The sequence below is a fragment of the Apaloderma vittatum genome, unplaced genomic scaffold (genome assembly GCF_000703405.1).
Source record: "Apaloderma vittatum isolate BGI_N311 unplaced genomic scaffold, ASM70340v1 scaffold29167, whole genome shotgun sequence".
Taxonomy (NCBI): domain Eukaryota; kingdom Metazoa; phylum Chordata; class Aves; order Trogoniformes; family Trogonidae; genus Apaloderma; species Apaloderma vittatum.
This window is the reverse complement of record NW_009728350.1, coordinates 4541-32308: the sequence shown is the minus strand read 5'-3', so window position 1 is coordinate 32308 and position 27768 is coordinate 4541. Positions and strand designations below refer to the sequence as shown.

General features: G+C 46.5%; 2 protein-coding genes across 2 annotated transcripts in view; one reads left to right on the top strand and one right to left on the bottom strand.

The window, feature by feature from the left end:
- The window catches only part of MFSD4 (major facilitator superfamily domain containing 4), a 15873-nt gene extending 6321 nt beyond the window's left edge, over window positions 1–9552 (top strand). Inside the window, 9 exon segments of the mRNA XM_009874058.1 lie at window positions 3334–3397; window positions 3400–3492; window positions 5105–5220; window positions 6280–6378; window positions 6380–6478; window positions 7643–7790; window positions 8441–8511; window positions 8745–8865; window positions 9488–9552. Coding sequence (XP_009872360.1) covers window positions 3334–3397; window positions 3400–3492; window positions 5105–5220; window positions 6280–6378; window positions 6380–6478; window positions 7643–7790; window positions 8441–8511; window positions 8745–8865; window positions 9488–9552 — 876 coding nt within the window.
- A 10074-nt stretch (window positions 9553–19626) lies between these two features.
- On the bottom strand, window positions 19627–24566 carry ELK4 (ELK4, ETS-domain protein (SRF accessory protein 1)). The gene is given in 4 exon segments (XM_009874057.1): window positions 19627–19725; window positions 20769–20888; window positions 22059–22982; window positions 24357–24566. Coding segments are annotated over 4 exon segments (1350 nt in total). The 5' UTR covers window positions 24564–24566.
- Window positions 24567–27768: the final 3202 nt, after the last annotated feature.

Genomic DNA, 27768 nt, shown 5'->3' with positions numbered 1-27768 from the left:
GATCCGCAGCAGCGAGCCGCTCCTGCCTGCGGGCTCCCTTTGAAGTTCCTCACCCCATAGTCAACACTTGAATCCCGGCATGGTTCGACGCAGCTGCTCCCCGTTGCAGCCTCGCTGGGCTGTGGCCGTCATCGTGCCCGTCCCCAGCCCCTCCTCGCGTCCCTGCGAGCGGACGCGTAGTTGTCTGCGAGGAAAACAAGCAACCACCGTGGCTGGGCAGGTGCGGTAATGAGCTGCTTTGCACAAGTACCAGAAAGAACACTCTCTGCCCGGGAGGAGAAGCCAGCTTTAATTACCTCTGTCTCTGCGTATGCCATGGGAAATTTGCTTTTAATTACACCGGAACGTTATCTATTTTGCCAGTCAATTCTGAGCAAACTAATCTAGTTTTGAAGGCAGCGTTTAACAGCTGCTCTCAATACTATAACGTGTCTGATGCCCGGAGGGCGGTTGTCAGACCCTTCCTAGCGGTGTCCCCTGGATGTTTTAGGAGGAGGATGGGACCCTGGGCTGAGCTGGGGTCACAATGCACACGTGTCCCCTTGCCAAAGCTGAGCTGATTCCCTGTTTAAACTAAATAACCCAACCCACAGGCTGGAGATACCAAGAGGAGCTCAGCTCCAAAACTGCTGACCCTTCTTGGAGGTGTAAACATCAGAGAAAGATGATGATAACCGGTGTTTAGAACCCCGGGGAAGTGGAGAAAATGAGTAAGCCATAGAAATGGAAACTGGGAGGAGCAACTTTGTTAAAAAAAATGGTCAAAACCACATTTCCATCCCAGTTTTCACAGGGCTGTGTATATTCTGACAAGACGCGAGCTGAAGTGATTCATTTCCAATTCTTGCTTTGTTTAAAGTAGGAATAGAGACCCATAAATGCGATGTGTAAAGCTGACAGAATAGTTGTCCTGATGTTATTGAAGCAAAATGTTTTTGCTTTAGTAAAATTAAGTGGTTCAACATTATCAAAATGAAGTGCTTGGATGACTCCTGGCCAAAATTCTTCATTCCAAGAGAAAATTTTGGCTTTTCATCCAGATTTGGAACAAAAAAACCACCCCATATTCTAAAATTCAATTTCCCACAGAACGGAAATTTCATCATCCAGCCCGTTCCAAGGGACTGGAGATCAGGAAAATGTTCCTCCAAGAGGGACGTGTTTGTCCGGAAGGTGGTTTCCCAGGGGAAGTGTGGGACACTCCATTGTGCTTAGGTTGCTTAAAAGTAGCCGGGTTACAATAGCTCCTGGGGGGAGAGACTGAAATAGAAACTGGAGGGAAGGAGCCTGGATTAGACCCGTGCTGAACTGTGCAACACAGCAACTTGTTGAGTTTATAAGAATGGTCAAAAGCTGCCAAGGGGAGGGGAATGTCCCCGGCGACTCGTTTCTTGCTGCCCTGGGCAGCCTCCCAGTGGGATGCTCAGCTGCCCCCCTCCCCCTGGAAATAAAGAAAAGCTGGTGAAGGTGAAGAAAGTTGCCTTGGGAAGAACAACCTGTGAGCAAACGGGCACCAGAATCTCTGTCTGGGCAGAGATGGGGACTGGAGGTCCCAGTTTGGGGTGGCTGGGGATGGTGCGGGGATTTGAGGAGTAGTTGTCCTTATTTCAGGGGCTGGTTCTCGCTGTTCGGGCTTGCTGCAGGGTGGGAAGGGTTGGATGGTTCTTTGCCTTGTGCCAAGCAGCCCGGGCAGGTGTCAGCCTGAGGAAAAACAAAGCTGCTTTAGGAGCTGAGTAACCAGCTCCTGTTGTGAGCGCGGTGGCGTTTTCCACTAGAAACAGGCTGGTGGGGTCAGAGCATCCATGCGCCCGAGGCGCTGCCAGCGTCCAGGTAGTGCAGTCTGGATAATGCGAAAGAGACCTGCTTGCTTCAGAGATGAGGAACTGGGGAGCAGTTTAACTGTGAATTGGGAGGGGTCTGGAGCTGCTGCCCTTTCTCTGCGTAGGTTCCTTGAGGCTAAAAGTTCCCAGAGACATTATCTATACAGCCAGGCCCTCTGCACATTGTTTTGTTTTCTTTTTTTCTTTTTTTTTCTGCAAAATCTGCAGTTTAGAAGAATAAAATCTGGTTCTGACCTCCGGAAGGATTAGAACTATCAAGCAAACGCGTTTTTCTTCCATGAGACCGAACTAACTGTTCCTATTCCCATTGTTCCCAGAACAATGAAGTCCTCGTAAATGAATTCAGGCAAGAGAGGCGGGATGGGGGGGGGAATTCTCCATACATTTAAATCAGCCAACGAGCCAGCGAAAGGCAGGAAATTTGGAGCTAGAGCTCACACTTGCTCATAGACCTGTAGAAAACAAGCGCTCGGCGGCTGGAGAGCGAGCTGTCACTTCGGATTTCCTGGCTTTCTCCCCCAGTTTGTTGCAGAATAAACACCGCTAGGTTGCAGCCAGAGGAGGAGGGAGGGCTGGCGTGGGGCAGACCCAGCTTTATGCGCTTCCCGCTGGGTTTTTTTCTCTCAGAAAAAATAATAATTAAAAAAAAAAAGCAAGTCCCTCTGGGCCTGGAGGCACCAGGGAGTCGTGACTGTGTGCAGGGCGGGGAGCAGGGTGCTGGGAGGGGCTGATGCTGCGCCCTGGGGGTGCAGGGGGTCTCTGTGGTGGGACAGCCGGGAGGGCAGGGACTGGAGGCTCATGGCTATTCCACGCCAGGTCTCTTGGCAGAGGCCGTGCCCAGGGGTGGTTGGAAGCTGCTCGGCTGTAGCAGTGCTGTCGTCATCGGCCTGGGAACCACGAGCTCGTCTCTTACGAGGTGCTGAGCAACCCCTGCTAATGGCCAGGGATGGGCAAAGCAGGTCTTGGAGCTGTGCTTCCCTCGCACAGAATTCAGCTACAGAAGGTCTCCCATTACAAGCGTTCTCCTCTTCACAGGCAAAAGCTACTTTATTATTTCATTCTTTGGGTGAAAGTGGCCAAATACTGGAAACCAGAACGTTTTGGTTTTGACGGGCTGGCGCAGTGCTGCATGATGTTTGTATTTAGGTGCCTTCTATCCCCGTGTCCCTGGCCCCATCCCAGGTGAATGGTGTCCAGCCCACAGGGACTGTCAGGAGATGCCCCAGCCATGCTCCAGATCGATGATCTTTACTCTCAACTTGCTTATTTTTATTTTTTTCTCCCTCCCTCCACCCTACTAGCTCTGCTAAGAAGCCTCCATCCCTCCTTTCCTCCATCGCCACCCTCTGTCTTTGCTCTTGGAGGTTAATCCAGGCGCGTCTCTTGCAGACGCTGAGCATGGCTTCCTAAAAAACCGTCGCACCTGGGGAACCTGACCTTATTTTGCACAAGGCTCGTGGTGCTGACCTGCCCTTCTCTGTTTCCTCCCCAGCTGCCGGTGCCCATTGCCGTGTTCTTCTTGCTCTACAAGGAGCGGATGGTGCCGTGCTTCAACAGCAGCTGCTCTCGGCCGACGAGCTGGCGATGGAACCGCGGCCGGCGGAGAAGGACGATCTCTCCACGGCTGCCCAGAGACCCCAGGCAGCAGGAGGTGAGCTGGAGACACTTCTCTTATGGGTTTGGAGGAGTGGGGTGGGGGGGAGAAAAAGCCGTATTTCTGAGCATCTCTGTTAACGAGCGAGGTCCGTCGCTGTTGTCTAAGGAGGAAACTTTCCAACACTTACATGTGAACATGAATGGAGAAGTACCCAAGCAATCCAAATAGACGATCTGGTGCCCAATCGCCCTCGAATTAGACGTGAGCATTAGTCCCTGAACAGAGATTAGTATCCTGCTGTTGGGACTCCGGGCTGCTTTCCTCCAAGCTGTCCTAAAACTAAAAACCTGGGCTCCGAAGTTGTTGAAGCACACGTGGAAGTTGTGCCCCTTCGTTTCCTTCTGGGTTTGGGTCAGGTTTTGAGCTGGCTTTGCTGACCGTTCGGTTTCAACGTGGCCATTGTGCTGCACAATGCTGATTTTTATAAATCTGAAGGGAATAAGGACAGCGCCCTTGTTTGAGGGGAAAAGTTAAACGCCAGCAATAGTTTGCTCTTGAACTTGTGACTACGCCCTGACTTGGGGACAATAGTTACATTGTTCTTTGCTACCCAAGAGAAAAGTATCCAAGTGAATTCTTCAGCTAAATAGTGAATCTCGGAAGTAATTACATTTTAGGGTTATCAGAGGAGCGCTTAGTGTTATTACAGACAAGATGGCTTTACCTGAAGAATAGAAAGAGACTTTTAGGGAAAACGTGGCGGTGGAGGCAGCTGGAGATGTGGCGAGGTGCTGCAGGGGAGGATCGCACGTGTCCCTGTTGGAGTAGGTTCTCTGGTGTGCTCATCTGTGACAGCATTTCCCTTAGCTGAGACACTGAGGGTTTCTTTCCTCAACCCAGCTGCCCATTTTCCTACAACCCTCTGGAGCCTCACGTTCTTTAGATCTCCATCTTCCTCTTAAATGCAGTTGAGATTAATCCTTAGAGAAGCAGGAAGGCCGCATGATGCTGCCATCTTTGAGAGGAGTCTGTGCTGGCAAAACCCCTCCTTTCCCCACAGACAGAGCGAGAATTTCATCTTTGCCATCCAGGAGCAACCGTCTCAGGACTCCAGGTGCCACTGCCTTAACGCCAGCCCTTTGCACATCCCCGAGCGGTGGGATACAAGAATGAGGATGGGAAAGTCGGGAATTCCGGCTTTGGCAGACACTAGCTGAGCGTTTGTCCTTCTCTTTCCCAAAGCTGGCATGGTTGGTTAAATATCGCTCACATGAGGGATGTGAGCTGTCCTGGGCAGGACTCTCCTGTGTGGTGGAACCAAGGATGAGGGGCTCAGAGCACGAGCGCACGCTTGTTTCTGTTGACTGTGAGAGTGGGGCCAGGCGTGAGGAGCTCCTAAATGGGGAGAGGATTACAAGCAGCCGCAGTAGGAGAAGTATCGGTGGATAGCAGCCCATAAGCATATCAGTCTTCCTTCTGAAAGTTTAGAGGTAGGTAAGGAAGGAGGTGGTGCCAGGAGAAGTCAGCAGTGCTCCGCGTGGCTCGTGGTCCTCTGTGAATCTCTGTCGCGCAGCTGAGCGCAAAACAAACCCGTTGTGGGCTGGCAACCACCCAGCCCCGGGGGGACGTTCCGTAGCTAAGTTTGCTTTGCATTGTTTTTCACCAGGTCATGATGACTTGTTTAGCTGCTGCCAAAGCAAAAACTTCAGAGGGGCTTCTTACGCCTACTTCGCAGTCCACATCACTGGGGCTCTTGTTCTCTTCATGACTGATGGGATTGTGGTGAGTTCAGCTGATAGAGGGATCTTGTCTGAGCAAAGCTCTGTGGCTTTCTTCCTTCCAAATCGCTCATTACAGCCCAAGCCCAGCACTTGTCCTCTGCGTGCCGTGGGCTGGACCCAAGGGTCGGCCGGTGCAGCAGTCTGGGTCCCCAGGTAGCTCATTCAAAGCTGATCCTAGTCAGGCTGGTTACGTGTCCTGCTTCTTGGGAGGGTTTCGTGGCTTCTCCCAGGCTCTGTGGTGTCGCAGCTAGATTGCTCCTGCAACTAACCTGGCCAGTCTGGAGCTGGAGGTTGATGTTGGCCACTTGTATGCAGTGGAGGTCTCTTCTTGCTTCAGCCAAGAGGCAAAACCGGCTTCTTTTTATTTCGTAAGAAACGGTGGCTCTTTGTCCAATGGGTCTCCTGAGCCCTCAAAGCCCAAGAGGAGAGCGTGCCATGGGGATGGTGCAGTCTCTGTGGTGGCCTGGCAGCACGTCCTGGGCTGGTGCCATCACACAGGGTTGGCCATGGTAGCGCTTCTGTCTGGGTGAGGAAGGCTCGTCCTTGGCTGGCAAGTTGCAGTTCTTTTTCTTCCAACAGTTTGGTCTCGGTCCCCTCATGGTAAAATATTGCTGGGTCTTACCAGATCATTAAACAGGGTCCCGAAAGGTGAGCGGGGTTGCGTGAAGCAGCTGTGAGAACTTTCCAGGGCCTCCATCTTCAAGGCTAATCAACTCGGGGTTCTAAACATGACACCTTGTGACAGTATGCAATTCCAAAAGGACAAGACTGTCCCTAAGGAAGAGAGCATCTCTGCAGAGAAGAGCTTAGCATGCGTTTTACCCAGTAATGCTGTTAAGTCTTGCCCTTTTAGGAGAGTTTAAGTCCCGTGTTCTACTTCTGGTGGAAGCCTCTCTCCAGCTGCAAACCCTTGGGAATGACATTCATTGAGATTTGGTAGCAAATCCACAGGCGGGCTCTCCAGCAAGAGTGTGAATAATTGAGGGACAGGCTGAAGTGAAAGTTGCAAAGCCTGTAAGCTGTCACCTCGGCATGACGCGCTGTTCTCTTTTCCCTGCAGGGAGAGTACTCGGGCTTCGTTTACAGCTACGCGGTGGAAGAGCCTCTCTCCGTAGTACACAAAGTGGCCGGCTACCCGCCCCACCTCGTGGCCGGGCTCCCTCCCCAGCCTCTTCTGGGGGTTCATCACGCTGGGCAGGCTCATCTCCATCCCTGTGTCCTACCGAATGAAGCCGGCAACAATGGTCTTCATCAACGTGGTAAGGCTGTTTTCACCAGGTTTTCCTTCTGCTTGCCTCCAAGGTGCTGTCTAGTTTGGGTTGGGACGTGCAGGACTGGTGACCCTCTGCACCACTGTGTCTGCGTACTTGCAGCTGACTCCGACGCAGTCAAGACTTAAACCTTGGCTGCCTGGCTTTCCTGAGCTCACTCCTCAGTTAATCTAACATGAGGGTTGTGAGAGCACCTAGTGAAGTGTCTGCCCACTTTGTTGACTCTGCACCCTGTCTTCTCTGGCATCATCTCCTGGGAAATTAATGCCCGTGTTAGCTGTGGGAAAGGGAAGGCAAATAGTTCAGTGAATTCTCTGCTTGGACTGTAGCAGCTGTCCAAGAAACCAATGCAATTGCTTAAATTAATAAAACACATTCACTTGAATAAAGGAGAAGGAATCCATTATGGATACATAAGAAAGATGGATGTAAGGATGCAGCAGATAACGGGGAGTTGTTCCCATTAAGGCTTTTTACAAAAGAAGAAGGAAAGAAACAAAATCCATTCAGAATCCCAGTTCCTCCAGTGTGCTGGCACACACCCTAATCAGGGCCTGAACAATTAAGAGCTGACTGGAGCTGGTGTCGTGGAGCTCCCTCTGGTGACTCCGTGCGTGGTTTTGCTGTTCCTGGGACGCTGCTGGGAGCCCGCGGGGAGTTTATTTAAATTCTTTTGGCTCTTTGGCTTTACTGCTGTGACTGGTTTCCGAGCAGCCACTGAGAGTGAGTTAGTTCTTTGTGCCGAACAAAACTTATTAGTGACTGAGACGTAAATGTTGTGGAAGTAGCAGTACTCTTGTATTTAAAGCTGCAGAGAACAAGGATTTTTGTTTGTTTGTTTGGGGTTTTTTGTTTGTATTTGGGTGTTTGGATTTTTTTTTCAGATATGATCTTTAAGTAAGTCTATACCTAATGAAGCTAAGACAGATGAATTGTATAGTGACTTTAAGTCCTGTTATGAAAATACCAAATCCTTTACTGTAAAGGTAGATGAATTTTACTTGGCTCGCTACTTTCGCTTTTCAGAGACTGTGATATTTTTCCAGTATAGTTTGTTCATTTTCTACAAAAAAACCACCCAACTCTAGAGCCTCTTGCAACTCAGCATTGACCTTCCTCCTGACTCTATGTGTGTGTGTGTGTTGTTCCCAGGTTGGCGTCCTGATAACCTTCCTCCTGCTCCTGATTTTCTCCCACAGCGTCGTCTTCTTGTTTGTGGGGACAGCGTCCCTGGGGCTGTTTCTCAGCAGCACGTTCCCCAGCATGCTCGCCTACACCGAGGACATCCTGCAGTACAAAGGTGAGCGGGGCTTTGGGCACGCCTGGCAGCCTTCCAGGGTGTTCGAGAGGAGAGTTTTGATACCATCACACCTCCCTCCCTCCCTCCCTCTTCTGGGGTGCCTGGAAGAAAGAGCTGCTCTTGGATAGAGTGTTTATCCAAGCCTGTAGTCAGAAAACCAGACTGCACAAATCCTGGCTTCGTTGTGCTAATAACTTCGACAGGCAGAAATCCAGGCTGCTGCTTCGTCTCCTGCAGCTTTAGGGCTCTCGGGGACTGACAGGAATATCTGCTTCAGCGGCTTACAGGGAGCGAGTTTCAAAAAACATCATCCAGATTATCAGTGAACTGAAAAGCCTAGAGTTTGGCCAGCTCTTACAGGAGATTTCTGCCAACCTTTGTCTCTGGAGCAGTGACTGATAGAAAAGAATGAAAATCTTTCCATCGAGAAGCAACATCACCTTTGCCAACAGAGACCAGTGAGAGAATGGGAGATGGTTTTCTAGCTTGAACTTTTACCTTTCTGCACTACCGGGGGTTAGAAGAGGCAATATGGAATGTACACAAGAGTTTGTAAATCTTGTAAAGAAAGATCCATGAGAGCAGTTTAAAGAAGCTACAAGCCTGTGGGCTGTTTCTCCTGTTCCTTGCCAACATCACTTTCTTTGCAGGCTGTGCCACAACCGTGTTAGTGACCGGAGCTGGAATTGGAGAGATGGTCCTGCAGTTACTGGTGGGATCGGTAAGTGTAGGCAAAGGAATGACAAGGCACGTCAAAAACTGCCTGGAACTTTTAAATAGAAATCTCAGTCCTGGTTTTGGACAGCTGCTGTGGAAAAAACCCAAACAAACCTGCATTACCCTTGAGCTGTCAAATAGTAAAGCTCTTACTGAATGATAATTAGACATTTGAGTGCTATGATGACACCTCTGCTCCCTTTTACTTACTTATTTTCCCCCCCCTTCCAATTGCAGATTATACATGATCAGGGCAGCTACAGTTTCCTGGTCTGTGGGATGATCTTTGGAGGCTTGGCCTTTACCTTCTACGCTTTCCTCTTGTTTTTCCACAGGATGTACCCCAAGCCCTCAACAGGTAAGAAAGCACCAGCCCTCACCCCGCTTTATAATGAGAGGAAGAGTGGCCTATGCATCAGTACATAACCAGGGTGCAACACTCCAGCAAAATGCAAGGAAATGTTTATTTTACTGCTGCTTCCTGTCCCCTCTTCCTGCCCTGACTTGCCCACAAAGCCTTGGCAGCTACAGCTCAGGGCTTGCTTGCTTTTCTGTTGGAGAAGCAAAAGGAAAAAATTAGGAGCGGTCTGTGGATTGCAGAAGGAGGGATAAAGCTGCAGGAGCACCAGGGAGCTAGCAGGAGTTAAGTTCTCCTCGCAGAGACTGCGCACCCTTCCCTACGCCCTGGCTAAAATCCAGGGAGCCAGTGGGTCCGTCGTGCAGAGGCAGCTGTCAGGCTCTTGAGAAAACCTCCCGATAAAGGATTTCTCTTACCTGTCGCCTCAGCCTGCAGACCCAATTTGTTTTTCAAAACCGTTGTCCAGGTTCCTGCAAACAGAGGCTTTTCCTTCATCACTGTCAAAGTCAACGAGCTGGTGGGGTGGGCGATAGAACGGCAACAGCCACGGTTGGGGGAGCTCACGTGCGCTCCCTTAAAGCTCGACAGAACTCGGTTAAAGCACCTCATGTCAATTTTGCAGATATAGATGATGCCTCGCCTGACAAACCAGCAGTAACGGACGACACCGGACAGTATCAGCGCTAAAGAAGCAGCCAAACCCCGGACAAGCAATAAACCAACACCCAATTAAGCATTGCTATTAAGGATGATTTCACATTTAATGACTGAATCATGCAAGTTTTCTGCAATCAAAAGCACATTCGATTGGGTAAGTCAGAATCAAGAAAACATCCTAAAACACTGCCTCGAGCCAAGCACAAGCTGCCCGCGTCGCATGTACCCAAAAGAGGACGGTGAGTGTCGGACGGACCCTGTGTCTGAAAGAAAGGCTACGAAGCTGGCAGGGACGATGGGAGAGGTGACTCCTGCAAATGAACTTTCTTACCAGTTCGGGAAGGAGGGTGGGAAGGAAGAAGTTCTTTCTGTTCCATAGGTAAGACTGAGTATCTCCTGGCTTAGTCATTGGACTTTTTTTTTTTTCCTTTTGGCCTGTAATGCACAGAAGCCGCTATGATTTACAGCACAATCCTGGATTTGAGTTCATTTTTGTGCAACACTGACCAGAGTACTCCAGGTCTACTTTCAAAGGAGAAAATTACACGACCGGTAGAACCCACCAAGTGCACAGTGGTAGCAGGACCTATCTATATTTGCACAGTCAATTCCTGTATATTACACAGTATCAGACACATTCGCCGTGTCTTATTCAGCATGCTAGGGCCTCTCGATTATTAAAATCACTAGCTTTTTTTAATTTCTTTTTTTCTTTTTTTTAAGTCAAGAATGAGTTGTGATGGTTTGTTTTGCTTTAAATCACTTAGTTTAGCTGCTACAGTTGCAGTGTCTTTTAGGGTGGTTTTATTTCTAGCTTCCAGTCGAAGCTTAAACAGAGATATTTGGGAGCCAGCCTCCAGCTGCTTAATCCGTGCAATACTTATTCTAAACCAGGTGCCTTGTGTAAGGTACTCTCGTATCCCCCGCATGCCCTACTACAAGCTACGAAGATAGGACGGGCTTTAGAGGAGCGTAAAGCTGCATATTTCTGTCTCTTCAGTGAGTGATTGGACATGTACTTTATTTTTGGCTTTAACTGCTGTATGTGGATGTACATATGTACGTGTGTATATAAAGCAGCGTTTGATTAAAGGTGACTGATTGCTAGATTCTCAGCGTGACTGAACTCAGGTAACTTCAGCTGTTTCTGGCCAAGGCTTTGCCAGTTCCAGCTTTTAAACTCAGACTGAATCCAACAGCTGCTTAACATAACCTCCTTTTAGCATTTCTGCCTTTTTCTTTTGCAAAGCAGTAGCTCTTGTCTTCTGTAAAATATCTTCATGAGCAACCATGGATGGTTCTGTAGAGAAAAAGGCTGAACAGAGCAGACTTGTTGAAGGGCCCGTGGTACCTAACGCCGAGTAGTGCGCATTAGGCCAATGCAGGAGGTAAATGCAGTTGAATTCTATAAACACAATTGAATTCTATAAACGCAATTGAATTCTGTGCTTAATCCACCCCCAGACTTGAGGAGCTCTCCTGCTTCCCACCCAGGGCAGGATGCGCTGTAATTCAGCTCTAGCACCACAGGATGCCACTCTTACCCTCCTTGAGATACCCGGAACTGAAAAAAAACCCCAAGTGTGTACTGCAAAATCCAGTTGTAGCAAAAAAAACCCCCCTAATCTGTCATTAACAGAGCTCCTCCCACCATGACAGCATTCTCTCCATCCCCGCACAGAGGAAATGAGCACGAAACAATACAATGAGGGAGTTTATTTTGAAAGACGTCTGCTCCGATGACGTTTCTATCACACCAGGGACTGTCGGCTCATTAATAACTGTTTTATTATGGCCTCGCAGATTGGTAACACGGAGCCGCTATTGCCAGAGTAACATCTCTTTTGTTAGAGGGGTACTCGACAATGCCAATCTCCATTTTCCTATCAGCACTGGAGGTAGAAAGGAGCTACTGACTGAAGAAAATCTTCACCAGAAGAGCATAAGTACCTGATTTGTCAAAAAACCCCAGACCTGTGCAGCGCAACAAACCCACCAACGGCAGCTCCGGCCCCATCCTCTCCTTTCGGGCACGACGTGAGGGAGCCTGGGCAGCTGTAACTTTCAATTTCCTCTACTGAAACAAAACGTCAAAAGACGAGAAGCTTTGTTAAAAATATTTATTTAAAAAAATACAATTGTTTTGCATGTCTGGTTGCACATAACTATTAACATATGATTGACTTGAATAATTTGCTACAATGCTTTTTTAAAGCCAGCTTGCATTATACAAAGCAAATCCCTCTGTCAGTTCTTACATAAAATAGTTTTCTTTAACTATTCCCACCCCGTTTTTTTTTAAAAAAGATTGCAATACATTGATTTATTTATATTCTTTTTTTTTTGCACAAAAATTGAAGCAATAGAAAAGTCACCTGATTTCTCAGGAAAGACCTTCATTATGTTTGAATAACAACTGCCAATGCGCCGCTCCTGAAAAGCAGCATTTGTTACTCTGAAGTGTCATTACAGTGCACTTCCTCCAAAGTAAGTTTTGCATCTTGGAACTTTGCCTCCAAATTGTTTTCACACCTGAAATGTGTTCAAATACCTGCATATCTGCGATAATCAAGTCGATCAGACTTTTTTTTTTCCCCATGTGATGTCAACACGCTGAAGGTCTTCCTAACATGTTATCTTGGAAGGTTAAATAAAAGCAAATTTAGTAACACTGAACAATTACTGAAAACTTTGGCTATTTATGTACTTGCATTACATACCAGCATTTTTTTTTTATTATTTAAACACAATGGCATTAAGAGACTCTCATTATAAGGTATTATTTTCAAAGAAAGTTAGACTGAGAAGCTATTCTCTCCCAGGCAAGTTTACCCAACTGTAATGAGGGCACCAAAGCGGTGTGAGATTACAGTTGTCTCTAAAAGACCGTGTCTAGAAAAAGTCTCCAGTGTAGGAAGTTAAGACACTCACTACAACATAACTCGCTTTGTCTCTTGACTTGGTACTATACATATATATATGTATATAGATTTTAAATGCAATTCTGTTCTGGAAAGAGTAACTGAAAATGTTCTCTCTGGTGCTTGCAATGTAATTTTTACCACTGACGGTTCTACTAAAATTACAGGAAAGTAAAATAGAATCCGGCCCGGAGTTAAAGTTGCCTGACCCAAGCGCCTGCTCAGGCTGCAGAGGTCGTTTCGCAAAGAGGTTCTTTGCAAAGAACCCGGGTTCTCTCCGACTGACTGACCGGAGGAGGAAGCACCACAGGCATCACACAGTCACTTTCCAAAACAGAGGTGCGCTTTAAAAATAAACACAACACCACCCGTCGCAGGTTACCACAGCTGATTCGGCTGCTTAAGTTGTCTAAAATCTAACTTAAACCGACTCTTGACAAAAAAGCTGCCAAGCCCAGATCCTCAGCCCGTGGAAGTCGGACAAGATGCACGAAGCCAAGGGAGTTACTCTGATTTATGAGCTTCTGGCAGAGCGTCCCCATCTGCCAGCAGCTCCTCAAAGAGCCTCAGAATTCCCAAGACAAAGTCTCATGTTGTTTAACGATCCCTATTCAGAGTCCCTTCCAGCCCAGATTAATTCCAGCTGTCCCAATATACATTAGAGGAGACAACCACTACCCTTACCATACACGTTGCTAGAATTTCCCCATTTATTCCTATTATTAAGAATATACTTCTCAGCTATAAAAACAGAGGGGGGGGAAAGATAAGCATTAAATGTGCTACTGTACTTATCACAAAACACTGTGACGTACATAAGGCCATCTGGTAACACTGCAACAGAATACAAACAAGATTTTAAAAGGGAGTTTTAGAATACAACTTTTTTTTTTTTTCCCCTTTTTTTTTTCTTAAAAACTACAATGAATAATCTCCACCCTGTTCACAGAGAATTAACGTTAAAACTAGTACATCATATATATAAAACTCTGTGCAACTGAACAACAGCAGAACAAAAAGTCAACACAATTCTATAAAGCGGTTTCAAAGCCTGAAGATTTAAGACATGCTAGCTCAAAAATAAAAAAAAAAAACAAAACCAAAACAAAACACAACACATCTCAAGGAGCCTAGAGCAAACCCAGGTATTGTAACACCCCCCTCCCTCCCCGCCCCAGCACACAGCACGCACTAGGAACCATGCAGAGGCCATCGTCAAAGCCTTCCTGTGTTCAAAAACCAAAAAAAAAAGGAAAAAAAACAACCGAAAAACAAAATCACAACGAAACAGCTTCCAGTTATTGGTACAGCACTGCTGCATGTACTGCTCAGAGACGGAACCGGGCTCTGCGCGCCTGCCAGCTGCTCCTCGCCCCCCGGGTCTCCACCACGACCCCTCTTTTCCCAAGGTTTGTCACTATCCCGTTACACCCCCTGCTGAAAAAAAACACAACACACCCTATTTTGAGATGAAAACCTTCTGCAACACATGGTCTCAACAGAGAAGCGAGTATTTTACGTTTAAAAAAAAAAAAAAGCCCAAACTTTTGTTCCATGAACGTGAAACTATTCAAAGACACTTTTTTTTTTTTTTTTGGAAGATGTGGCGCCCAACAACGGCAAAGATGCAGTTAAAAAAAAAAGCCTTTGGCAACTGATTAGTCCACACTGTGGCAAAACGGATTGGCGTACTGAAAAAACCCCAAAACCCAACACAAACCACCTCACCAGCGTGTGCAAAACATCTAAAAGTGGCAACTGCTTCGTGCGGGATTTGCTCCCGTCCCAACCCACCCCCATCTCTGAAAAAAACAAGTTTTCAGCTCCCGAAGTGCGTTTTTTCTCAGATGCCAAGAAGAGCTCCACAAAGTCGTCCACTACATTCTTTGGGAGGGGGTAAACAAAAATAAATTCTAGTCAGTTTTACATTTGATTTGTATAGAATAATTTATACGAAGCGGACATCTGGCTGTCCCAAAAGGGAAAGACATGAGCGCGCACATTCAAGAAGAAACACTGGGCCCTGCCCAGCCTTGCAGCTCAATTTTTTAATTTTTTGTTTGTTTTTTTTTGGCAAAGCATGGCTCCGGTCAGCAAAGCTGCATCCTCCAACGAGGATCAATGTTCTGCAGTGAACACACTCTCCCTTTTCCTTTGTTCTTTGTACAAAGGGGAGAATAACATTGCTCAGCTCAAGACCCATCAGACACCCAAACCCAAAGCTCGACCCTTCTGCTCCTGACGGCACCAGGTGGGTGAGGAAAGGGCAAAGGAAGCTCCGCGGGCGACAAGCACGTGTTGCAGCAGTAGGGCAGCACTGCCATCCCGGCGGCTTTGGAGCTCCTGTTTTACACCCTTATGACTAAAAACAGGCTGTGGCGAAAAGATCTGGTTCTGCTTTCAAAAATTCAGCCTTTACGAAGGGCTCCTACGCAGCGGAACGCCACGTCCACGGACGTCAACGCAGACGAAGCCTCCTGAAGTTACAGCCCCGAAGGACTCCGGGAAACAACTGTCACCGCGTTTTTATCTTTTAATCTTCATCTGACAGCGCCTGATTTCAGCAGATCAACCTTAGCATGTCACATATTAACGACCACGCAACTTGATGGCAATAGCCAAAGGCTTCCACATTAAGCAGATTTGCTAATACTGTTCAGACTAAACAGCAGCCATTGCCAATTACTGTTTAATTAAATTTAAATCAAACCATAAAAATTCCTGTTTAGGCAAGACATACTACACCTCATTAAAACATCCCAACGTGACTGCAATTCTAATTTGATTTATCTGCCGAGCGTACGATCCTGTGGGGCTCAGGCTGTTTGTTTGCGAGGCCGCGCTCGGTGATTTTTAAGACAAAATAAATGACCCCTACCCAGGACCTCAGCGGCCAGAAGGTACGTGTAACTTCTTACACGGGAGAACTAAGGAACGAAACAGAACAAAATTGTTATGGACACCCAAAACTCAAACATCAAGTTTGAAAATACCTGTCAACTCTGACAATGTTCCTTAACTACTGATGTAGTTTATTTTCATAGCTGACAATACCAAGATAGCCTCTTGATACAACACTGAGATGTGCTTTGTAAACAAATACGCATCAAAAAATGGAAGAGGTTAAATCGTATAGTAAAACACGACTACATACAAAAATACTATAAAACAGTAGCAAAAGGTAACTAAAAGATACATGAATAAACCATGGGTGGCCAACGGGCCGTCGGAACCGCGGGTTCAGACCTCGTCGCTAGAAAAATGCTACAAAAGGGGGCGAGAACTCTGCACCTGAGCTCACCCGAGGAAGGGCGAGCAGCGAGGCGAGCTCCTCCGTTCGTGGCAGCCTGCAGGAGTTCTCACGTGAAAGCGTGAATCACGAGGGAATCTGACACTGCCGCGCCTCGCCGCGGTTTGAAAAGCTGTCTAAAGGGAGATATGCACGTAGCAGCCTTCACTGTGGTTAAAATGAACGCTAGAAAAATCGAGAAGAATCTGCTCGATAGCTGAGGTCTGGAAACATATCAAGGGGGAGAAATTATCCCAAACAAAGCAGTGGACAGCCAAAGCCTTTCCTGTCATAACGCACGCTCCGTTACACCAACGATCACATGGATACTGAAACTGTAGGATGCTCAAGCTTAAAACAATCAATTGGCAAATGCAAGGAATTTTGTCCCTTCCCGACCTATCGCAAAACGCAGCTCGGATGTGCCAAAGACAGTGCATAGGAATTACATTCAGCCGTCACTGCTGAAGACCCATTTCCCGAAACGAGGATCTAGACTTAAGCTGCTGCAAAGTTAAAACCCAAACCAAGCAGCTCTCCTCCGTCACCTTCGTTTCTAGGATCACATTCTCTGAAAACAGGTGAGACAGAGCAAGTGTGGTTCTATAACCGCAGGGTATTACAAACCCGTTTCTGCTCTCCACGCGTTGTTTCTGCCGGCAGCACGTGTTGCTAGTGGCATCCTGAGAGTTCAGGATCTCAAAAGAAAAAAAAAAGCCAGATACAGCACACACAGCACCGGCAGGGCAAGAACTCCGCAGTACTATTCCACAGCGGCAGTGACATGTAAAAGAGATTTCCAGAAGCGAGACAGATGTTCAGCTTCCATGCTCACCCACTCTAATTCTACCACCATCTACGAATTAACCGATGCGAATATTACCAAGCACTCAAACAAGACCATGGCTACTTCAGCGACACGAATTGTAACATAATAAACTGTTCCTGTAATGCTGCGCTATTATTTTTTTTCTAAACCCACACGGTACTACACCCATATTACAGACTGCTACCATGATAATTAAAAGAGAGTCTATATTAACCCCCGCCTGCCCTACGCTAAATTAAAAACAAGCTGCAAAGAGCTCCTGAAGTGAGCGAGCAGAGTACCAGCGAGTCACATAACCAAGCTCCGAGAAGTCACAGCGACACTGCGCTGTCAGGAATGTGATCCAAAAAAAGCTGGCAGTTACGTACTTGTTAGTAAATGTGTGTTTAATGAGGCAGCATATATACAAGATAATATTACCTTAAGTGACCTGAAAGCTGTAATGGAGAAAAGGCGAGCGAGCCGCTCCTCTCCCACCTGCCCTCCCTTTTCAATTCGCTTTCCCGACCGCCCCCTGAGGTTATAATCCTACGTATTTCCCGGGCAGGGGCTTCAGAAGCAAAAGCAATCAGCTCCTCAGTGCTACCTCGCAGGAATTTGGGTATTACCAGACTGAAACCGACACCTCACGTCAACTTTCTCTAAAGAGAGGAGCACGAATCCAGGCCAAGCGTGGCTGGCGAGCTCTGTCAGCATTTGGTTCTCTTGCATATCTACGCTGAAAGTGATAAAGTTCACAAAGAGTTAAGTGCAGGTGTGCACATACACAACCTTTAAACAAATAAAACTTGGCTTTTCTCCATAGGGCACAAGGAAAGGGAAACAATTAAATTGCAAGTCTTTAGTGCTCATTAATTCTTTTTAAACTCTAATCCTAGCCTGCAATGTCGCTCTCGAGTCCACACGCTCAGTGGGCATAAAATTGGCCAACCTAAGACAACCATTAAAAGTGCTGCTATTTATACATAGCTATATATATTTTCTAGAGCAGACTCTAAGCCACTACGCAAACCAGAAAATTCCAGATGCCTGCTCTTAATTATGAACTGCAGCTTTCTTTCTGCATTAAAAAAAAATAAAAAAAATAAATTTCAATATTGCACATTGTCATTTTAAGAGCCGCTAGCACAGGAACTTTATCCTGATCTGCTGATGTCTAAACCAAGAAGCAGTATCGTGCCTCTGACGGAACCGAACAGGAAGACAGTTCACTACACGAGCTTTCTCCCTGCTACCTCCACCCGAAGAAGGCATAAAAGTCTTTTCTCCCACCTCCTGCTGGGCAGGGGACTCGCTGGAGGAAAAATGCCCAGAAAACGACTCCATTACACCCACCTGTCTCGGGTGTCACCCCAGCACGCACTAAGTGGTTTACACATTTCAACGCTCGGATATAGAAAGGTAACATCACTGCAGTAAATTAAGTCATTAAGGGTATTGTCATTCGCTTTAAAGTGAATTCAGAGTCTGAGAAAGTGGCAAAAGAAAACTCTGGAAAGCTTGAGTTCACCACTTATCCATGAGAGAGGTGCAATATATACAGCGTACACCGTCAGCTCCTCGTGCTGCAAAGGTACAATCCTCCTCTGCTCATTTAAACTCTGAAGACAGCCAGCGAGGATGCCAAAGGAAAGAGACGGTCTCCATCTGTTCTCTAGCAGGGATTTTATGGAGAAGATTTTATCTTACGTCACCAACTGAGCGCACAGAGTAGCAAAAGAGAAGTTGCTGCCTGACATCAGATGCCCAAAGTGGAGGGGCACGCCGTCCAGACCACGCCACTCAAGCCTCGGAGGGGCCACAAGAGGAGAGTCTCTCTTCTTTCGTCCCTCAGGGCTCTTAAAAAGGCCTCCTGAGGTGTAAAGATCTAACGACAAATTGCATTTAATCTGTGCTTCAAACCTCTCTGGAAACTAATCTTGTGGTATTAATCCATACACGCACGGCCACCAAGAAAAGGAATGCAAGCGCAAATCTACAAAAAGGTTGATACGCCGTGGTGCCCCTCCCAGCTGGCTTAACTCATTTGGGGTCTGAGTGCTTCCTCAATTCAAAAAAAGCAATAGATGTAATGCAAAACTCGAGAGAAGAGCTGGTAGAAGAGGAGCTCCTCCACTTCAACTGTGGGAAAAGAGCAGTAACGTGAACATTCAGACGTTCGTGTTCTCACCCACCGTTGGGGTCCGAACCTCTGGCGTCAGGCAGCAACCTCGCCTCACCCTCCACATCCACCGTCCTGCTCGTCTTCGAGCAGTGAGACCACAGGCTCTGTAACGGCTCTCTGGCACAGGAAATGTTTGGACTTCAGCATTCAAATTTTCTGAGAACTGAAAGGAACTAATCCCACCACTTGTTTGTCTCCAGACCTTGCCTCCTCACCGAAGGCAGGGCAGGGAAGCATCCAGAAGCCAGCCAGACTGCTTCTCCAAGGGGCCAGACCGTCGCTATACAATGCCATTCAAAAACTGTCCGTCTCTCAGTAACACAACCATTGAATACTCCTTGAAAATTTCTCCCTGCAAAAAGACGAGATGTTTTTACAGCAGAAAAGACACGGGCTGTGCTGCTGCTGCAGAAGTTATCAGACCCCAAGGCAAAGCCGAGCGCACACACCCCTTTCCCAAAGCATTTCCTGGAATGCCAGCTTCGATCATGATTAGATTTCTTCTTGCCCAGCACAGGAAGCAGAAGAACAGAGGGTTTTTTCCAAGAGTCGCAGAGAAAAGACTTCTCCGGCTCTCTTTGCTGCAGTCAGTGCAGACTCAGTTACTGCGACACCAACCGAAACTCCCTTTAACCAGAGTGAAGTCTTCCAAACCAAGGAGGGAAGAGAAGAGACTGGAGCTTCAGCTCCTATTAAGGCGTTTGCATATACATTCCCAACCTGGGTCTTGAAAAAAAAAGGGAATTTTGCAAAAAAGGCATTTTATCTGGGAATGGCAAAAACTATGATTGTTGGTAATCTCTGTGGAATTAGAAATTGCTCATTTAAAAAAAACACGGTTAAATATAAGTGTCCTGTCTTTCCCTTGCTTGCCAGTATGTCCTCTCCGTGAGTTCATGTGCTATGTCTTCTGTAGATCAGGGGAAAACGGGCCAGGGGTAGAGGGTCCATCCAGTCCAGACAGAGTAAATGGGCCATGACTGTTCAGCACTGACGGAAACTAAGAGACAAAACAAAAATTATTAGGGAAGAGGCCACTGAAATTTACTGTTCCTCACATATCCATGCATGTACACGTGCCCCAGGAAAAAAAACAAACCAAACACAATAGCAAAATATAGCAAAGAAAAAGAACACAAACCCCAAAACTTTCAAAGAATCTTCCTGGCTTCCCCCAATTATTTTACTTACTGAATTTCCCTGCATCACAGCCTGCAGCAAAGCAGGTCCCGGGAGGACGCGGGCTGTAACCTCTGCACCGAGCACTGCCGACGTCCTCAACTAATAAGTGACTTTAATACAGGTTGTTGGGAAACCATGATCTAAATTGTTCCTCAGTTAATTATCAGCTATTTATAGAGAAAAATGTCCAGTGCACTTTCAGACCTACTTGTTTATTCCCTGTCCTCGTGGTACATATAAGCTACTTCCTTCATCTCCATGGAGATGACGGATATAAACCCAAAAGACAAGCAGTTACATTTTATCCTCTGCCTAAGCAGACTCAGGCAACAGATGTGGTTATTCCAGTTCCAAAGTAGAACGTGAAGGAAGAGTGCAAGTAATTACAACTAAAGGATATTTGTTTCTTTAAATATAGTGAACCTTTTTTCTTACATATTAGTCAAACAAAAATATTTACTACAATAGCGAAGCTCAGAGTTTCTAAACAAGAAAGCAGAACGCAGATCGTAACTGCGCTACGTATTGCCACAGAGATCACACACATCATCCTCCTTCTTACTAGAGGTGAGATTTAATGTCTTTCAACAGAAGAAGCCTGTTAACAAACAATTAAAACAACCAGTACAGTAGCAAAATTCAACCTCCAGGAAAAAATATCACTAAATAACAGTACAGACTGCTATTAAACATTTCTCAAATACCAACACAACACACTGAAATAAAACTGGGCGAACACTGAAAGTAAATGCTCTGAAAAGCTAACACAGAAAACAGAACACTCCCCTGTTTCTACTTCAGCTGCTTGGGCTAACCGATTCCTGCAGGTCTCGTGGAGAGACTGGCAAAACTTGCTGGGACTTACCTGAAATGTGTGTTAGCACCTTGCAACCTTGCGGGACTGAGAGGAGCAACCGGGCTCAGCGTGCTCCAGAAGTGAATGCTGGAGAGCAAGGGGCTCGGGGTCAGCAAGATGGGAGTCTGCAAAACACACGAAGGCAGTCAGCCGCGCGAAACCTGCGCCTCGAGCCAGGCACAGCATGTGTAAAGCCCACCGCAAGCGTCCCTCTGGCTGCAGAGGGCTGGGTCCAGATTGCAGGAACTCCCACTCCCTCCTTCTGCCTCCTCCCACCTCCTCCTCCTCCTCCCTTCAAACCCCACAGCAGCCCTGGCTCTGCCTCCCCTTGTTGAGCAATCCTCCCTCTTCTCCCAAACGCTGCCAAACCCCGCTGTAACCTCCAGCCTCCTCCTGCCATCGGGTTTCCAGCACCCACGAGTGGCTTTGGAAAGCTCGGTCTATGAATTTAAGATCACACACATGGTCCAGGTGACACCTGACAGCTCAAGGCACAACAAAAGCCATTTACATCCAGCTTCTGAATATTCTGGATGTTCCAGGTTCACCGGCCAAACACTCCAAAAGGTGCCAAAGGAGTAAACCCACTCGATTCTTTTCCTGCCTTCAGCTATTCCAGTTTTCAATCAGCAGTTTCTCTACAGTTCCATTCTAGCTCCACTTTATCAGAGGAAAGAAATTAAATACATACAGAACAATTTAACAGCCTACTTGGATTCAGTTCTCCTCCAAATTTTTCCATGAGGTATAAAAGCTTTCCTTTCCCACACAAAGATAACAACCAAATTAAGCAGCCGTTCTTACTGCTGCAAAGTCACAACACTCGGCTCCTAAGCAAAGGCCCACCGAACCGAGCAAAAGAAAGATGCTAAACAGACACCTCCGTGGTTCGCTATTTTTGAAGTCATTTCAGAATCAGCCTGAAGGAGAAGGGCAGGGTTCAGGGGTTTTGAAATAATTCAGTATCACCCTGGCAAGGTTTACAAAGGATCTGCTGGTGCTGGTTTGGGTTTTGCCTTCGCATGTTAATGCCGTACAGGCACGTACCCTGACATACCACCCGGGCACGCACTGGGGTGGAAGCCAATTCCGATTACGAATAAAACTTATATTGTGTTAAGGAAAAACAAAAAAAAAAAGAAGAAAAAAGGGAGTGACACGTCATGATTTTCATAACTCCAACTACAATCTGTTGACTATTCACTTTCCACTTGCCTTCCCTTACCATTTTAAAACATAACATAACCACCGTTGTTGCTTGAAACCCAAATCCAACAGGAAGGGAATTAAGTTACCTGAGAAAAAAGTGCTGGAGTAAGAGAAGCAGTTGGGAGAGAAGGACTCAGAATCCCCAGCGGACTTGGATCGCTGCCTGTAATGACGAGAGTAGGAGCCAACTCCAGCCCTTTGGGTTTTTTAGATCTGGAGAGGTGATTGGCAAATTCCTTCTCCAGCACAGATGAATCCTGCTCTTTGGGCTCTGGGGATTGATGCTGAAGACTCTGAGCCTGCTCCAGCTGCTGAGAAGCCACAGACTCTATGTCTGTGTCAATGTCCAGGTCAGGGTTAGAGCTCAGGGGGGGCGACGGGGGCGTGGAAGGAACTTGCAGAGTGGGAGAAACCGAGGAGATGGGTGGAGTTGGGGTGAAGCTGGTGGTTAAGTTTGGCAAAGGTGCTGGAGCCTCAGGGACGGTTAACTTGGGGAGGACGAGTGTCTCCAAGGTCTGGAGAGTTTCTTCTGACCCCAGGGGAAGAGAGGACGCAGTTGAGGTGGCAGAAGCCGTGCAAGTGGCAGAGACTGCGGAGGTGGTGGAGACCAGGGGCACGGAGGGAGGCTTTTTGGAGGGCATGGTCACAAACTTGATGACGGAAGGTGTTGGGTCCTGAGCAGGTTTCTTCTCCGTCAGCTTCTCAGCTGGATTCTCAATCTTGATGGACCTGAAGAGTTTCACGCTGGAAGAGTTCAGGGAGTTCAGAGTAAAAGAGGAGTACAAGCCTGAGTGGATATAGTCATTGCGGCTGGACGACTTAGCGCAGGACTGAGACTTCTCCTTCCCGCAGTTCTCCACGTCCTTCGGAGCGCTGCTAACTTCTGCAAAACCAGGCATTTCGGGGTCGCCTTCTATCCGGCCCACGACAAGCGGATCCATATTTAAAATCTCCGGATAAGAAACAAACTTGTACACAAACTTCTTACCATTCACTTTTTTAATGATATTCTGTGGGTAAGAAGATATATATATTTAGACTTTCTTCAGATTCATTTTATTCCTACAAACACGGCCTAAAATAGACCGAGCCATTAGATGGTCTGTAATCTTTCATCAAAAATTGTTTCTTTTTAATTTTTTTTAAAAACACACTGCACTCCTGCAATTCAGTTATACCCCAGAAGCCTCGTTTCCAGGCAAAACACCAAAACCTGACATTAAATATACCAACAACAGCCTTAAAATTGCCAAGCAATTCCATTTAACAGTTGATCTAAGAAACGAAAAAATACTCAGCAAGTATCACTGGCCTGGGTACAGTAAGCATAATCTAACAGAAGAACCTGCAGAATTAAAGCTTACAGATTTGCAGAATTGAGAGCTAAGGCTTCAGATCAAACCACCTTCATTCTTAATAAGAGGATAATAAAAGAAAATAAGTAGCTGAACTAGTCAGCAGGATGTAGGCTAATCAGCTATTTCAACACCACAAAATAGCAGATGCTCAACTTGTTTTGCTCCTAAGCGAAAATGCCACACGCAATTTGGACCTCAGAAGATTCTCATTTATTGTACAATTATTATTACTGAGAGCTCGCAGTGCAAAGTCACATTTGCGCTACCCAGTAATAAACTCCAAGCAACCTACCACCCGCTACAAATCGGCAGGTTCCTCAGAAACTGTGTTTTATTTTTCTTATCTCCTACACCCACACAGTACGAGTTGTGGGATAAATGGCTTACTGAAACGAAGGGAAGACTCCCACACAGTGGTTCTAGCTCAGCTTTTTGACACTACCTGTGCACTAAGGAAAGGGCCTCCCAAGATATTAGAAGACATTAGAGAAGCATCTTACTCTGCCGGACTAAACTCATTGACCACATTATTAGAGGTGTAATTCTCAATACATGGAGAAACAGAAAAATACTTTGGGCTGCTTCACTGAAAATTCTTATTTTGATAGCCCCTTCATAGAGAAAACTGCAGAAAAGATCTCACGCTGGTGCAATATTCACCACCTCCATCATCATCGTCATCGTGCTGCTTAAACCGGAGTCACGAGGATTTTAACCCTCGTAAGGGTGCACATTTTTGGAAAGGGAATTAGTATTCAAAGGCAGCTTCACCTAAGTGCAGACATATATCAAAGAAGGCAATGTGCACAAAGCTATCTATAAACTTGTGAAAAAATAACTGGGGAGGAAATGCAGCACAATGATAAACAGAAGAAAAAAAACACCTAAACTAGTACACCTTACTTAAGTCTGGAAGACAGAAGTGACACCTATCCCCTTGAAGAGAATGAAAACGGAACCAAAGCTCATTAGGCCAGAGCTGGTAAGAGGGATAAGGATTTGAGGTGGATTTACGGACTTCGTTACCTTCACATAATAGTATCTGAGAGCACGGCTGAGTTTATCATAGTTCATACTGGGCTTGTTCTTGCGGATTCCCCAGAGCCTGGCCACCTCCTCTGCCTGCAGCAGTTTGAACTCCCCGTCGTTGGAGGTCCAACAGATGATATTCTTGTTCTGAGGCTCTTGGAGGAGCTGGAGGAGGAACTGCCACAGGGTGATAGCACTGTCCATAGCAGTAAGCTGAAAGGCAGAAAGGCAGGTAAGAGGCAAGAGAATAAGAACAGTGCATTTTCTTCCTCTCCCTAGAAGGGGGTAACGGAGCAGAGATGTTATTTCCAAAGCCAGCAAGAGTAAAAATTATTAGTCACCAGTCGCGAAAGATGTTCCCTGCAGAACAGAGGGGCTGAGAGCCAACTGCTGTCGTCTCCTCCCACATGTCAGTACTTTTCACATGGGTTATATTTAGCCTCATTTAACTAAATCAGGTCACTTTGGGTAAGTTGCAATGAGTCACTTTCCAAAAAAATTTCTCAAAGTTGTTCCACGTTCCCCCACTCGGATTCGTACCGCTTTGAGAAACAGCTCAGGTGCACCCAGGTAAAAATCCAACCACCCACTCACCGCCTCCATTCCTTGCCTGCACCCACCTCCAACCTCGGTATCTTTAAGAAAACAGCAGATCAAGTAAGTGCTTAAGCTACGAGAAGACATCAGTGCAGGAAAACTTCATTCTCCTTTGGTTCATGTTTTTACCACCTTTGCCAGCAGCCCTCTCCACCAACCTCCATCTCCTCTCCTTCAAACCTTTCTTTTCTCAGTATTGCCTCTGTCTTTTCTGAGAGGAAACATGAAAGTAAATAAAATTATTTAAAATGCTGCCTTTGCTTTTCTCTCGATTCCTGCCATGTCTTACCTACATCAGTCCTTTAGGCTGAGACTTTCTAGGACTAGCATCTGCCGGTTGATTCACGCGTTTCCAGCTCGGTTTTCTCTCACTGAAGCGGTCGATGTATAAATTCATCAAGGACACACCAAGCAGTAGAGATGACGTTTTTTCCTTGACCATATCTGACTACACAAGAGCAGTACTTCCACAGATATTTTTAAGCAGAACAGCAATAATCCTGTCTGCACAAGGGACGTATAAGACACACCACGAATTAAATCGCGTTCTCTAATTGCAGAACAGAACGGCTTCTACTAACGCAGAATGAAATAAAAACAAACACAAGTACTCCGGAATAAGAACCACCACGACGAATTACGCTAGAAATATTTTAATAGGCGTAACTGCTAGGTTTCCCCCTTCCCAGCCAAACCTCAATAAAGGCAAACCTAAAGAGGACGGGGCTTTCCATCTGGGTGAAGCTGCAGCCCGAGCCACTGAACGCTATTCACAGGCAGAAGCTCCAAAACAGAGGCTGCGGGTCCAACCCTGGCAGGCAAGACCCAGGGCCGTAGTGTCAAGTCCATGTATACGCAGGGATCAGTTTAAAATTCAGCCGGGACTGCCAGTTCATCGTTGTTAGCAAAGCCTTTTATTCCAATCTCATTACTGCCCAGCACTTATCCAGCCCTATATAAGGAAGAGAACGGTCTGCATGTCAGAGCTTCAGAATTTAGTCAGCCCTGTAAAAGGATTACTGCTGACAGTTTACACAGGACTATACGTTCTTATTTAAATAAGGTGCCCTACGGCAGGTACATTTTTGGGCAGAGCCCGTTGCATTTAACCTGTTTTTAAGAATACCTGCCTCATGGCACGCTGACATGACTACACAGGGATGTTACATTGATCAAGTCAGTTAAATTGCTGCAATTACAAGGAACAATCTCAAAGTGGAGGACACCCACACCACCTTGTTATGCTGGCCTAAGGTGTTTTTCTCGTTAATTACTGTGCGCATGCAACTCCACGCTTGCCCAAATTAATTGCTCGGTACTCTAAGAAAATATCAGCTGTTGAAGTTGCACTTTGAGACTCTTCCAACACTGAACCGTACAGGAACTCATGGGAAAAGTCTTCCAGGACCTGCCTTCGATTTGCCAGTGACATTTCCCATCAGCCTACCGGCAACGCCGAGGACGCGCAAGCTGCGGAGTCTTATAATCCTGTCAGGATGATGCACACGCATGGGGCGCTGTGTAGACAGAAGGACTCGATTCTACCATTCTGCAGAGCTGTCAATACTAGTGATATGTGTTAACAGAGAAAGAGCAGGAAAATGAAGTTGAGTGATTATTCCCACGCGACATTTATCTACAGCACTCTCCAAACCAAAAGCAGCACTGCACCAAACAGCGCTCGCGATGCAACGGGAGGCAATCGCGTAGAAATTAGATCAGCGGCAGAATTGCAGAGTGGCAAAGGCTTTTTTTTTTTTTTTTTACTCTCCTCCTAAAAATCCATGCAGATTTCATGCCAGAATTTAAATGCTATTATTTCACTGGGCTGCTTCCCTTTATTAAGAAGTACCTCAAAGCTCATGAGCCTCTCCTGCAGCCGAGCGTTACTGCCCGGGTCACGGCTGGTTCCGAATTGAGCTGGAGACACTCTGTATTGCTGAACTTTGTGCTGTCAGGGTACGTGTGGAGTGACTGAAACGATGAAAGGGTAACATTTTTTATATATAAAAAAATACCACTCCCCAGTGATGAGCTACATTGTTCTGAGGAGCATTTACCAAAGTAAAAAAAAAAAAAAAAAAGCAGCGTTCATGCTCTCTAAATTCCAAATAGTGCAGCTTTCGGGCTGCAAGGATCCTTCTCCTGGAGGCAGTTACAGACTGTACCGGAGTGTTGGGATGATTGAGTTACTGCTAATGGTTCTGGCATTTACAGGCTTTAGGGTTGTCATGATTCTGTCCATCATTCGGAGGATACGCTGCACAGCCTCGGCACCCTCGCTTTAAAAAGTCTCACGTTGACATTAACGACAAGGTGGAGAAGTTTTACTTACTCCTCGGCTGTCGAAGAACAGGAGCAGAGAGCACTCTGGAACTGTCAACGGGTTGGTTATGTTGCATATGAGAGAACGACTGCCCCGCTTTACAGAATATTTATTGCGCGCATCGACAAGAAACAATAGAGAGACACCTCAGTGGAACTGCGAGTACAGTTTTTCCTGAAGATTGTACCTGGCAAAGAGAAGGCCAGAAAATAACCCTCCAAACTGGCCAAAGGAATGGGATCAAAGGTGGATCTTGCCCTGTCAGCATTCAGGGGTAAGATGTAACTAGGAAAGTGCAATATGTGTACGGGAGACAACGCTGTATTATGAATCAAGACATCTCATTTCACATTTTTATTAAAGTTGCTTTGATTCGGCACAGGAATACATCAAAGAACTGTTGCTTCTTCAGAAAAAAAAGCAGAATAAAAAACACATCACACAAGACGTAAAATTAAAACCAGCATAGGCGAGGCGAGAGCTTCT